The 15223-nt window shown below is 29.2% G+C and overlaps 2 protein-coding genes across 3 annotated transcripts; one reads left to right on the forward strand and one right to left on the reverse strand.

Moving 5' to 3' along the window:
- Positions 1-2854: 2854 nt before the first annotated feature.
- Positions 2855-6025, forward strand: LOC108335522 (E3 ubiquitin-protein ligase complex slx8-rfp subunit slx8). The gene is made up of 5 exons (XM_017571552.2): positions 2855-3185; positions 3363-3414; positions 4558-4640; positions 4904-5130; positions 5798-6025. Exons 1-4 carry the CDS (start codon positions 3018-3020, stop codon positions 5126-5128), a joined length of 528 nt encoding a protein of 175 aa, XP_017427041.1. The 5' UTR covers positions 2855-3017; the 3' UTR covers positions 5129-5130; positions 5798-6025.
- Positions 6026-7957: 1932 nt separating this feature from the next.
- Positions 7958-13734, reverse strand: LOC108334584 (protein S-acyltransferase 11). Of its 2 annotated transcripts, XM_017570447.2 has the most exons (5): positions 13608-13734; positions 11494-11716; positions 9641-9939; positions 8536-8688; positions 7958-8406 (listed from the first exon to the last, which is right to left on the reverse strand). In XM_017570447.2, exons 1-5 carry the CDS (start codon positions 13629-13631, stop codon positions 8206-8208), a joined length of 900 nt encoding a protein of 299 aa, XP_017425936.1. In that variant the 5' UTR covers positions 13632-13734; the 3' UTR covers positions 7958-8205. The 2 variants fall into 2 exon arrangements, with proteins under 2 accessions (XP_017425936.1, XP_017425935.1); XM_017570446.2 differs by having other exon boundaries at positions 7958-8688.
- Positions 13735-15223: the final 1489 nt, after the last annotated feature.

The following is a 15223-nucleotide window of genomic DNA, read 5'->3' on the forward strand; positions in this document are numbered from 1 at the left end:
AAAAATACCTCATTTAGTTAGATTATGAGAAATGAATAAGGAATGTATGCAGTGTTTACATACATAGATTTAATATACTAACCTATTTCGAAAAATTAATTAAATTCCTTATTTGATAGATTTACAAAGTTATATACATTCTTATAAAATATTCTTGTACTCCAAATAACATGTAGAAGTTTTATTTTTTTTAATTGGTAATGTGGTTAGTTTTTCTAGTGGGAGAAATCAACAATATCTTTCCTTCTCTTACAAACTCATCTTAGAGGAAAAAGTTAAAGGATAATAATACTTTGACAACATTTTTTTAATAACATTTTAACATCATTTACGTGTCATTCTGTAATTGGTTCAAAATTATTCTATAATCAATAATAATAATCATAAACATTAACATGAATCAATTATAAAATGACACGTATGTTAAAATGTTGTTAAATAAATATTGTTAAAGTATCATTATCCAAAGTTAAACTCACAATCTCTTTCAGTTTGTATTTCCAATTTCACCACTAAATTATTCTTTTATGTCCATTTCCAATTTCGTTATTCTTATATGTCCATATATAAAAGTTGAATTATAAGGACAAGGTCAATTTTTAATAATCAAAGATATATAAATATAAATTTTATTTTAATAAGTTAATTTTATAATACTGAATTAGAGTTAAATTATTTTTTTAAGATTATATAAAAAGCAATTAGAGTATATCTTACTCGTTTATTGGATATATCCACTTCCTTAATTTTATGTTTAAAATATTCAATCATCAATGTCAAAAAGTGTGTTGGGTATGTCACATCAAATAAACATAATGAAATTAGAGTGTATTAGTTCACATAAATCTTATCTTTATAATGAAATTGGTTCTAGTTACATTATTATTTGAGTATTATTGTTTTCTATTTCTTTCTATTATTTTGAACACTCTCAAATTAGTTTAACATATTAAATAAATAGCAATAATATCAAATATTATTTTAATGACACCAAGAATTTGATAAAAAAAAATTATTTTAGATAATCTTTTAAAAAATTGAGACTAAATTAAAATATCCAAAATAATGAGTCAAAATTTTAAAAATGTTATAATAGGAAAAAAATAAAGATAATGAAATATATTAAATTAATTAAAAAATAAATTAACTTGTTTAATTCGTTGCCTTTTAATGTTCTATACATTAGTTAAAAAAAGTTTTCCTTATTTTAAATTACATCTTTTTTGTTGTTTTCTAACAACCGTGAAGGTTTATGCCTATTATATAGATTAAATAGAACTTAAAATATATTAATTTAATTTGGAAAACTAATTAAGTTTGATACTTTTATTTATTTCCATAAATTTTATTTAAAAATTACATTATTTAGTTTAATTCTAAGATAAAATAACAATTATTTTTAATGTATAGAAAAAGAGAATTTAATATATTAATGTAAATGAATTTAAATTTCCTAATTTGTTTATTTTTTTATACAATTTAATTAATACTTTTACTTCTGATTATATTCTTTAGTTGAACTAAAAACATGAATATGGACTGTTTTTATGTAAAGGAAAGTAAAATTAATATATTAATTCAATTGTAAAATGAATTAAATTGTGTAATTTATTTTTTTTGTTACGTGTTTTTGTTAATATTTTTTTATTCCAAATTACATTATTTATCTAGATTCTAAGAACTGAATAATAATTAATTTTAATATAGAAAAATATAACTTAATGTATTGATTTAATTAAACAAAATGAATTAATATTCTAATTTGTTCACTGTAGTACATTTTAGTTTAAATTTGTATTCTAAACTACATTATTATTTATCTGACTTAATGACTATTTTAATATATCATAAAAGAAAATTAAATATATTCTGCTCATTAGAAAAAATAAAATCAAATGGCCTAATTTCATTTTTACAAATTTTAAATGATTTTTTTACTCTAAATTAGATGATTTAGTAAAATTTTAAAATAAAAATATATATACTCATTACTTTGATTTTTTTTACAGAAGATGTGATACTGTCTAAAGGAAATAAAAGGAAGAGTATTTAATTGAAGATGATTTTTTTTATCAGCAATTGAAAATGACTTAATGTATTAAATTATTATTTTAAATTAATTAAGAGATTAAAAGTTAAGTTATGTTTTTCAATTAATGAATATTTTACTTTTACTATTAAACATCTATTTTCAATAAATATCTTCTCCATTCTTAACTTTAGTTTAAATCATTAAATATTAAATTCTTTTATCAATGAAATTTTCAATATATATCAAGGAAACATAAGGAAACTTAAGGCATGTTCGAAGTGCGTTATACGTAGAAAGAGAAAAAATAAATGAAACAATTATGAATACAACAATACTATTTAAACAAAACATAATAATAATAATAATTATTATTATAATAATAATTATTATAATAATAATAATAATTATTATTATTATAATAATAATAATTATTATAATAATAATAATATAATAATAATAAATTTTAAATAATAATAATAAATTATATTGCAAAAAATGTTATAAAAGTTGTAAAATATAAAATGTAATAAATAACATTTAAAATATGAAATGTATTAATGCACCATAAATGTTTAATATATAAAATAAAAATAACCAACAATTTGAGGAAAAAAACAAAGTTTGCATTCTGTCACCTATTTGATGAGAAGAGAGTTACATTGTATCAGTTGACGAAATGAAAATTCCAAAGGAGTGTGTGGTCCAGAGGTAGTCACACGTGTGGAAAAGCGTGCCACCATTTCTCACATGACACCATTTCTCACATGACACCATCCTCACGTGACACCATTTCTCACACTCTTTCCCTCTCTTTATATTTCTCTCTATATCTCTGCACTTCATTTTTTCTTCTATCTCTTTTCTGTGCTTCTCACCATGCACGTGCATTTCCTTTACCATCTTTTCTAGTTGTTCTTCTGAATTGGGTCTCTCTCTCTCTCTCTGTTTTCTTGCTCACCTTGTTGAACTTTACCAGACTGTGAAGATGAGTTCACGATCTTTGAGGGGAAGTCGTCAGAGAAAGATGTTGCAGCTGGACCTGAACCTGGTGCCACCATTAGAGGATAACACTGTCCAAATCGATGTTGATTCAAATCAGAACGATGCAGATGATGACGACGTGGTTGAACTGTCACCAACTTCATTTGCTCAGGTTTGAAGTTCACTCATATTAACTAAATTAAGTTTAGTTTTCTCCGAAAAAGAGAAAGATCGGTTCCTGTTGATGACAGAGAACTAAGATGTTTGTTTCGATTTTGTTCAGTTTTGCTAGGAAGCACTAATTTTCTGTGTATGGTTCTGAGTTTTGTTGTGGTTTTTGTTGTCTCAGACTCGGAGCAATCCGAAGAGAAGGATGAAGAGGAGGAGCATTTATGATATAGGTAACTCTTTATTAATATTTTTTCACAGTGATGAAATCATTTTGGGATTTCTTTTCTAAATTTTTCTTGTGTTATATATCATCATTTTGTCTTAGTTGGTGGTGTTTTTTTTTTTTATTCTGATTGGATGTGTTGGTATATTGATAAGATTTCACACTTACAGATTATGACTATAATGTATTTATTAAACCTAATAACATATAGCTGTGTATATAGATTGTGTGTTTGATATATAGATCTTTTAACTTTTAATAAATTATTTCCTTTTGCCCACTAAAAACAACAGTGTATATCAGTGTTTTTTTTAATGTTTTTTCATGTGACCTTGTTCCAAATCTGACATGATATGGGTACTATTATTTGGTCCTCACTGTGTTGTATTAATGAGCAAAATTTTTATTTTTTTCTGTGATTCTGTATGGGTATTGGTATTTTCATGAGATTGAATGGTTTGGTTTCTATTTTTCCTCATGAAGAAGTGATGATCCTTAATTTAATTGGCATGGTCACACTGTCAATTTCAAATTTATAATTAGTTTTCTACAATTGAAAGAAAGACATTGTGGTGATGAATTTTTCTTTTCTGAAATAAATTTTAATTTTGAATTGTTTACTTGAATGAGGGTAGTTTGATGGGTTGGAATGAGTTCCATTTCCTTACATGACCTTCACAAATTTTGCTTGTCTACTATCCTTTTCCTTACACCCTATTTTTCTTCACTATGTTTGTTCATTTTTGTGAGCAATTTGTGTCTTTGAAAGAAGAAAACTGTTTCTATTTGTTCCATTGTCGATGAGAAGGTTTTATCTCTAATGAATAACATTATGATTGATGAAATGCAAACTACCGGAGGATCAGCAAATGAGGAAAATAATAGATATTCATCAGCACATATATATAAATGAATCAATCCATGCCCTTAGATTTATGATATATATAGATATAGATATTTATATATATCATTCATAACAGTAAATCCAACTTTAGAATGTGGAAAACCAAGAATGTTTGTGTAGAGTTTGCACATTATTTTTGTGGTATATAAGGTATTTGTATACGACTTGTCTACTGAAGCTGTTTATTTCATATATATTCTTGGTATAACTGGGTGGTTTAAGATCTATCATTCATGATCATTGCAGATGATGAGACTGGAGAATTGCCAAAAGAGATAGTAATTGACGGAAAAGTCTATAGAACTGTGGAAACTGGTAGCAGTTCTACGGTAATGAAATCTTCCAAGCCAAACTGCAGCTTAAGATTTCTGCGTTCCCTCACTTTAGTATTGATTATGTTTTATGTTTTTGGGTTGTAAGTTTCACGTCGACTAAAAATAAGATCAATTTATAATATATAAATAAATATAAATTTTATTTTACAGTCTAATTTTATGAAGTTGTATTAGACTTAAAGTTTTTAATGTGACATCAGCGTATTTATGATTAGATATTGGATCACTCATTAATTTATTGATTTTTTTTTCTCTAGGAAGAAAATGAAAGGAAAACACCTGAACCTCCTAAGAAGCCGCCTGCACTTGACTGTCCAATATGTATGTCTGCATTTGAAGAACCGATGTCTACGAGGTGTGGTCATATCTTTTGTAGGTGTTGCATTAACACTGCAATAGCTGCACAGGGTAAATGCCCTACCTGCAGAAAGAAGGTTACAAAGAATCAACTCATAAGGGTGTTTCTTCCATCTCTTAGTTAAAGGTAATATAAAAACAACTGATTATCCACTATAGCCTTTTCATATCACTCTGACTTGCACTAGAGATGTCTGCCATTGTTTTCCATTTTTTTTTTTTGGATATTTTTCTCTGGGGTATGTGGAATTTAGCTAGTACAGCGATTTAAATGAATATAGGGCATTTAAACATTTTCGTATGTTAGATGGTTTACATATGTAGGAAGTGAAAAAAAAAAGTTTATGTTGTTTGGTTGAGCTAAATTAAAACAGTAATGATATGATTACGTTTGAGTGAATTTTTGTAATTTTTCAAAAAAAATAAAATAAGTAAAGATAATGTTAAATAAATATAAAATTATTGTGTGTTAAAGTATATTTTTCAAATTAAAAATGATGTTTAGGAACATGGAATAGCTTATATAATGTTGTAAGCAGTTTCATAAGAAAAATAAATCAAAATGAACAACAACAAAAACTTTCATTTTTAGCTTTCAAAAATTATTTGAATTAGTTTTGGTTGTTCTTTTTTATCATACAATTTCATAAACTTCACCTAACTCTTTTATAATTTGCATAACTTACTTGGAATATGAAAACCAAATACTTTTCGAACATTGTTTCATTAAAGAAAATTAAAAGATTCCTTAGTTTTTGCCCTAATTGGTTGGTGTCTTGTCCTTTTTTTTTCAGGAGATCTCTGTGGCCAAGTCTAATTGAGGAGAATCACAAATACAAAAATGTAATCTCCAGATTTTTTAGTGGCTGCTTTATATTTGTTGTGGCAGAAGCCTATTGATTTTCACAAACATGATATGTTAGCTTAACAAGAACATTCACAAACCCAAGTTTTTTTAACCTTTTAACTTTATTGGTGACTGAATACTCTTATGAGGAATTTATGGATTTGCAATTTGGTGATATAGTATTCCTTTATTTTATTGTTTGACCAGTACTAATTTTGACTCAAGATTATGTTTAGTTGCATTGGATTGGATAAAATGTTGTTTTCTAATCAACTTGGCAAATATTGTTGCAAAATGATTTGCTATGAGAGAAGAATACACAAGACCATAGGAATACAATTGTATTTAGAAATAGACAAAGGTTGGTGAGAAATTTTTTGGGATACGGATGAAAAACAAAATATCAAAACCAAAATTTTCATACTCTGATTAATGTTTATGTCCAAAAACATGCATCTAATCTATCTTAAAATAGTTCAAAAGTGTGTTTAAAATAGAGGTCTCATATACTATATTACTATTATTTTTATTTTCATTATGCTATTTGTTATTTTGTTAAGTTCTTTAGGGAGTATCTTTGCAAAGGAAATGATTGTATTTTGGATCTATAAATAAATATATATATATATATATATATATATATATATATATATATATATATATATATATATATATATATTTTAAAGAGTTAACGAGTACTATTAATAAGCCAAGAGAGATGCAAGGTACTTGGAAAGTTATTGAAGTAATTGTTGCCATGCTCATATAATTCTTTATTAAAATATGTAAAACCTTTCATAATATATTGAACGAAATCACTAATAATAATAATAATTAATATGATGTGTAAATGAATAATTTTACTCATGCATTATATCTTGATCTTTTAATTGCTTGCATGCAGAGAAGAGCATTAATAGAATTTTGTGTTTCTCTTTTTAAATCAACATGATTTTATTTCTCAAGATTCTTTGTCTGATTTGAATTACCTACTTTGCATGCTTAATTGCCAATTGATTTCTTTTTATTTTATTTCTTTTTAATCCGATTTTTCTATTTTATCATAATCCGGTTGAATCCATGGAAGCAATAAATTATGATAATAGAGAGAATATAAAACTTGTCCTTTATGATATCAAAAAGATGCCTCTAGACAAATTACAATTCACCAGTAATAGTATCTCTCTCTATTCAATATGATGGATGAATTAATTATGTTATAGAAATTTTGAGTCCAGATATTTTCTAGTGAGTTTTTGATATTTTCTTTTATTATGCTTTCAAAATACACTTATTTAATATATTAAAAGAGTTAAAATATTTTAAATATCAAAATTAATGTAATTAAGAAACAGATAAAATGCACAATACACAAAAAGAAAAGCAATAAAAAAATACAAATTCATGAAGATTTAATAAAATACTCATATATGTATTTTCAATCATATTTTTTAGCTAGAAGATTTAATAAAATACTCATATATGTATTTTGTAGCATTAGTATGCATAAAGGCACTTGATACGTCCATCAAAAACTGAAAACAATCCTTTTAAACAAAATGTAAAATAATTTTTTTTTATCTGTTAGTTTTATTAATAAGAGGATTTAAACTTACAACCTTTTCTATCTATCCTGTCAAACTTTTCAAATTAACCTTATATCTTCTAAATATTCACAATCCCCCATTTCAACCTTGTAACTCTTAAAATAATAATTTACTAGTAAAATGTACCACAAAATTTATTTTATAAAAGTAATACAAAAAGCTAATTAAATATCCAAGATTATGTATTGCTTGTTAAAAACTCATGAAAATAATATTCTCAACGGGTCTTATACACCAGCACTGCACAAAATAAAATATTTTTTTTCAGTACATCATAGGTTTAAATTGTTTCCACAGTTCATTTTTTTAATAAAATGAGATCTTCAGACTTACTAAGCCTAAAGAAAATGGTTTAATTTATTCAAACTTGGAAGTACAAAGTACCAAGAGAATCCTAAATAATCATCTATTCGCTTAAACACTTCAAAAACTCTAGATCAAGAGTCATATATCCTCTTCTGTACACAACTAGAAGAACAAACCACCCTCAAAAACTCCAAACACAACCCCAATTGATTTTAGACACAAACACAATGAATATTGTGCCCCTAAAATTTGCCATACAATATTCAGGGCAATACTAAAACACAATTGGAAACTAATTCACCAACACATAAGAGTCAGGCCATCATGAAAAGAATTTATGCTCATCCACGTTATATACATGTGATCTTTTTCTGAAAAGAATCCAATTATACTGATACAGATTGTGAAAGTGTGTCAATGCCATTGCCTAAAACAGATGTTTTCATTTGACGTGTCTCTTTCGAGTAACACGGAAGTTTGGCAAAAATCTCGTTACAGAATATTGAAAACCAAAAAATCTAACAAGGTTTTGACAATCTTTCTTCTCTTCTTCATTATCTGCTTGTGGACTCAAGTGACTCAAATAAGTTTTCCCCTCGTATATATAGGAGAGCTGCTGCCACAAAAGAACGGTCAATCCTATCTGCAACGAAACACTTGCAATGAACAGATAAGCAAGAATGAGTCCTCTAGAGGAAAGAAGCAGGGCAGATCTCAGGAATGCAACAACAATTTCATTCAAAATTCTCCATGCCAGATAGGTTCCACTAACCCCGTCTATGTGCCTAAGGGAGTATTTCAACGGTGGCCACAGATGCGAGCCTGCATATACAGACATGATAGAGACATAGATTGTACTCAACACTGCAGAAATCAGAAAGCCAATGAAGCTCCGGTGATTAGCTGCACCAACACAGTTCCCAATCTGCCAAAGAATTATGACCAAACGAGCATTAAGACAAAGCAAGTTTATAATGCTATTGTATCACTCTAACCACCAAAAAATCCTCCATTCTAGAACAGTTGGTAGGTAAAGATTACAGGAGCGCTAAAAAAATCAGTCATCTTCATGCCTGAAGGGAGAATTCTCTCTTGGATGCTTACGGACATCATTCTGTGTTACAAGAATAATTATACAGTTTTTTCCTTTGTGAGATTGAGTGTTGTGCGTGTTCAGTGTGCTAACCTGAGTGTGTCCCGGGTTTCTTGCTATCAAGAAACCTATCAGGTTTCCCTATATTATACTTTGAATTATTATAAGAAAAGGATTTACATGAGTAATTAAACAAACAATTCACAACAACAAAGAAACTCTTTAGCAACAGCCAAACTAAGATCCATACAAAAGTATACAGCTAAAACTTGGAATGTATACAATATATGTTAGGTTTCTTGGTGACAAAAAACCTAGATTCTATCTCAAAATAAACAATCACAAACAGAGAAATGAATCCTCACTTTGAGGCAGCAGTTTATTGAATGGAAAATACTGAAAACAATCAACAACCTCCAAAGGAAAACATTCCCTTCTACACAGAACAGTCCCTCTTCAGAAATGAAACACTCAACAACCAGAACTAGTACACGCCTCCCTCCTTAAAAGACAGAAACCGCCTAACTACCAGTAAAAACTTTCCCTAACTGCTATTTAAACTCTTTCTAACTACCCCTAACCACTTCTTACTAACTTCTATGTTTTATTTTTCCTAATGTAAACCTTCAAAGACCTATCAATATACCTAAAAACCCATGGTTAAAAGTTGTACAATTAAAGAAGGTGTGCATTAATTACTATATAAATCAAAAGTTGAAGTGCTGATTGCAACAATGAAATTGATATTTCCATAACTAGAAGATGATGGAAAGTGAAAACTTACAAATGGGCAGTGATGATCCATGTCCAGGATGCATTTTCTACAAGAACGACAATGATGAGCTCTAGGTGACTTTGGTTTCGAGCAGTAGTGACAAAAAGTATAATTTTCAAGGTCACCTTTCCCTACAGCAGGGTAGCTTCCCCATAACACATTTGCTGGTGCGCCAGCACACCTAAATGCTGAAAAGCTGAAAAAGGAAACGGTGGCAATGGACAGTGCTGCTGTAACGATTGAGTGAAAAACTCCACAAAGAATACTGATAGAAAAGACAACAGGATAAACTGCCCAAACCCCACCAACTGCACAAAGAAACATGTACAAGAAAATAACAAAATAATTCAGTCCATTTTTAGAAGAACAAGGATTAACTGACAATAAAACATTTAAAGAAGAAGTACTGCTGATAGGATGATCTGTTATAGTTTGACATTCCTAGGGAGAAAAATAAATAATAAACCAAAGAACAATTTCCTCGGCACTACAAGATCCTAAAAAGCACCAACTACAACTAAAACTATAACATCAAATCCATGCACTCTTTACATACCCAATCCAAACTCAATAAAACAATGTAATAAAATCATCTTTTTATGTCATCGGGCATATAAAATCTTAATCTAGTCACAATGCAAATTAGTGAGTAGATTGCAGATCAAAACTTAAAATTGCAGGATATGGTCTCTACACGCCAAAGCAGACCAGATCTATACCAAAGGTATTCACAGTTTATTGATTTAGCAATAAATTACAAACAAGATATCTCTCTAAATTCTCAGAGTGTCAAACTAGCTTATTTTTTGAGATTTCCAACATATTATTCTTGCCTATTATAAAAGCTGAATATATAAGCACAAAGATTGGTTTTTATATCGGGAAAAATATATAGATGCCCGAATTCCATCAGATAAATAATAAATTAGTAAAGAAAAGGCTTCCTTGACTAACCAGAAAACCTAGGTATTCAAAAACACTGCTGGGAAATGGAGAGGGCATTTTCTAATACAGTGGAATTTTTTTCCTTTGCTCAAACAAAAAGTAGAAAAGGAAAGAATAAGAAAACAAGATGGAATCTTGAAAGAGCCAAGAAATATGAATCTGAAATTAAATTATATTTCAGAAACAATGTTAAAAATAAAAACGAAAGAGGAGTTCTTGTTAAGAAATTACATATTCTGGTTTACGAACAATTAGCACAAGGAGTGCTTATTGAGTAACCATTTAGTGACTAATTTTTCTAAATAAAAAATTGTAAAAATAATTCATTACTAGTGATTTTCCCATTTTTAAAGGGAAGGCAATATTTTATTGGAAAGATAAAGAAAGAGGAAAACATAATATTATGGCAGAAGAATGCCAGGCCTTTTACAAAATATTTCATAATTTCATTTTTGTATGGGATAAAGCGATTTTTCTGGGCTTCTGCCTAATTTTATTCAAGAGGGTTTTCACTTGTAGAGATGTAAAAAGATTGCTTAAATTTGTTTGTCTGATGTGCCTTTCTTGTACGCTGTAGATTTTCTGAATTATTTTGGTTGAATTTTCTTTTCATTTAGCTTATCTCATACTCTAAACCTTCGGATCACGTATATTTATAAGTCCCCCAAAGTACTACGACCAAAGCACTAGACTGTAGTAACAGAAGACTTGTACACCATCTCTCAATTTGAATCTATCAAACAATCTTCTGACACTAGGCAGATATTTGATAAAAATATGTTGGCAGGAAGAGAAAAACAAAGAAAAGGAGGAAAATTTTTAAAATAACACCTACCCTGACAAAAATAAAAACAAGTCTGCTCATTATTGATGACAATAGATAAAAGTAGAAAACAACAGGAACAACAGAGACTTACATATTACAAAAAATATAAATACGAGGACAACAGAAACAAAGCATCGATCACGCACTACTCTCCACCTGATGCACCTCTGGTCACGTTTCTTTTTGTTCTGATCTGTAATAGCCCCACACCAGCCACATTTGAAAGCAGATGCACATGATGGAAGCAAAACACGCAGTCCACAACCCCAGCATATTGTTTCATAATTCTCAGTAACCTCAGTTACATATTGCTCCTATATGTGACTTACATGAGCAACCAAGGAAGCTACAAAATTTTCAAACTGTAGAGAGAAAAAAAAGGCAAGCAATAACAGCCATGAACTCATCTATTTACTAAATGACTGAGACCGAGAAATCATAAGGGCTAACAATAATGATGTCCAAAATCATATGATTTCCAGAGATGTTACAAACTTCAATTACTACTACAAGAAACAAAAACAAAATATAATTATACATTATTCTTTTTCCCAATGTTAAAGATTCACAATTTTTTGTCTGATAAATAATAATAAGAATGATAATACATTAAGGAGCTTGTAATTTGACTAAAAGTGGAATTTGAAGGGGAAGTAGAATTCTCTGTATTTGTTGTATAATTCAGCAATGATGGATTTCATGCACTACCTTGGTAGCAGAGGATTACAAAGAAGAAACAGAATAAGAGGGTCAGAGGTCAGAAATTCACTCATACCCCCACTCTCTCTCCCTAATTGAAATATATTCTATTTTCTGGCTCACACAAAATCCCTCATACATGTGTTGGTTAGCCTAGTCACACCCTTTTCCTCTTTTGCTCATTTCATGAATCAGCTGCCACATTTTGTGTTATCTCCGAAAGAGCATTTCCATGACCCACTCCACTACTATTTGTTACAGAGCTCCAACCTACGGCTAAAGGAATTGATTACCCACACATAAGCAAACTCAAATACCCAGTTTCAGATATTTTGTTCACATCGAATTAATGTGTGCTTTCCATTTGGGGGCAAAGGATTTGATTATAAGCACGACATAATATTTGAAATTAAAGGGTTAAGTCTCATATGCCAACTTGCATCCATCCTGATGTAGGGAATTTCTAAGAATGAATGATACAGTTGTGCTAGGATGTGCACAGTTGCCATAACTCCCTTGTCTTAACAATATGTTTTTGTTTCAACATTTTCTAGGGAAAGAATGGCATTTTCTTAAAACCTATCTCACACAGCTTCCACCAAAAAGAATTGTTTTTCCTTTCCCCAAAATAAGCTAATTGAAACGCACAAGGTGTGATAGATTGATATCTCTTTCAGTTTAACATTTTGTCATTTCATAGATAAGGATCCATTAAATGTCCTGCAAAGTTGAGCATGTTGTGTACTAGAAAACTTGGAATAGAAAAAGAACACTTTCCACTGGTTTTATACAACAAAAACATGTTTTGGTATAAAGTCAATATGAACTCATTCTGGAATGAAACCAAACCTTTCCATACAATCCCACTCTGATCTAAGTTCCCTACTTTTTACCTTCTCAAACAACCACACCCACAACAATTTACATCATAACAAGGGCAAAACTAACATTTTACTCCCTGCTCCAGAGGGGCAATTTCCTATTGACCCCGTGCCATTCCTTTTCTTGGTATTCTAAAAACTTCCTCACTCAAAATTAAAAAGGGTATTCGAGAACAAAAATCCAGAGTGTTTCCTAACAACCTGATTTTGTGACAAAGCAATTTAACATTTGATTTTCTGTTCAATTCAACAACTACACTTGCAAGAGTACCACATCAAATAACAAAACTTCGACTAAAGTAATTAAAACAATAATAACAAAAAAAAAACGTGATAAACATGATTTCTTCTTTCCTCCCTTTCATAATATTAGTCAATGAAACACATTTCAAGAGATTAAACGCAGGCCACTATCTATTTAACCAAAAAAATACATCTTCGGTTCGGGGTTAAAGTTTGAATACACGGTCAGACTCAGATATAACAGAAATAATGATTTGATTTAACAACTGATAAAAGAAACGATGATAATCGACAAACAAATAAAAGACAAAGAATAGAATCCAAATAAACAAATAAAGAGAAAACGATCGAAAGATGAAAACGGGTATGATGTGGAACCAACCTGGGTCGAAGAAGAAGAATCCATAACAGTAAGAATTGGAAGCTAAGTTAGAACCCGAACAAACTTGACGAAGGGGTTTTCAATTTTGTTTTTCATCTCAATAAATCGCACGTGACGATGACGCAATTCAAACAAATGCTGTTCGGTTCACCATTTCCCACACTAGCCAAAACCGGTTCGGTTCAAAACCATTCCTGGCATATGAACCGAGGACATTTCTTTTTGCACTCCATGGTTTCCATGTACAGCCCCATAAATTTAAAATTCCAAGTTTATTTTTATGCTATTAAATGTCTGACATTGTGAAATTTAAGATAATTGAAGATGAATTAGTTAAAAAGGATTATGTTAAAACTTTCACATTAGATGATGTAAGTAAAATTTGTTATTATTTGTGTAAAAATGTGACACATCATATATGATTATGTTATATGATTATGTTGTAATGTATTTATCTAAGTACTTGATATGCAAATTGACTTACTTTATGGCTTATGGGGTAACATTCAGATTATATTTGTAACTGTGATATTGAAGTTTCTTACAGAGAACATAGAATATATATATATATATATATATATATATATATATATATATATATATATATATATATATATATATATATTGTTAGGATGTGAAAGAAATTATAAATATAAGAGATAAAAAAGAACTTACATTTCAATGTAACTAGAAGACAAAAATGTGATTATCCATTTTAATTATGATAGTAAACTAGTACATGATGGAGAAGAGTGAATTCTGAAGGTAATATGTGAGAGTCATGATCATGAGTTGATTGTTCAATTAGTATATCATTCAAATGTTAACATAATTAAACATAACGAGAATTCAATGTTGTTTGACATAACTAAAAGTTTAGTAAGTCAACAAACACCTTACTTTGAAGGAGAACAAAAGAAAAATGTGACCATTATAAATAAGTGTATAATGTTAGTTGTGCATATAAAAGATCTAAGAAAGGACAAAAAAAACTTAAATGCAACATTTAATTATGTTGTTAGAATGTGACATGTATATTCAGTAGAGTAGCTTTGATGAGTCATCACAAGTTGTTACACTTATAACCTTTGGTAATAAATTATCTTACTCGAGGATTTTTTTTGAATTACAGCTCAAGTAATCGATTATAAGTGAAGTCGTGCCCTTTACATGACTTTGGCACTATGTAATCAATTTCAGAACTTGGTAATTTGTAATCAATTCCAGAACTTGGTAATTGATTAACAGAGCCTGAAAACGTGTGAAGAGTGCATGACTTCACTTTTTCTTGTGTGTCAAAGGCAAAGTCATGCACCCCCTGCACGACTTCTTCATATGAAGTTGTTTTGAGGCAGCACAACTTGCCTATTTCCGTAAAAAAAAAATTACCCACATTCGTAAATATCACACCATTTTTGCATATTTTTATAAAAAAATCTTGCATGTGAGTTTAACTTTTGACTAACTGGGTTCAAAAATTCGACTCACAATTATGTGATTTTGTTCTTGAAGATTTTGTTCTCTCTTTAACATCTTCACAATTAGATCTTATTGAAAGACCTTCACCTTAAAAAAACTTGTTAATCAACTTTAGAACATAAGCATATACTTCAACA

Source organism: Vigna angularis, chromosome 10, assembly GCF_016808095.1.
Source record: "Vigna angularis cultivar LongXiaoDou No.4 chromosome 10, ASM1680809v1, whole genome shotgun sequence".
NCBI classification, from domain to species: domain Eukaryota; kingdom Viridiplantae; phylum Streptophyta; class Magnoliopsida; order Fabales; family Fabaceae; genus Vigna; species Vigna angularis.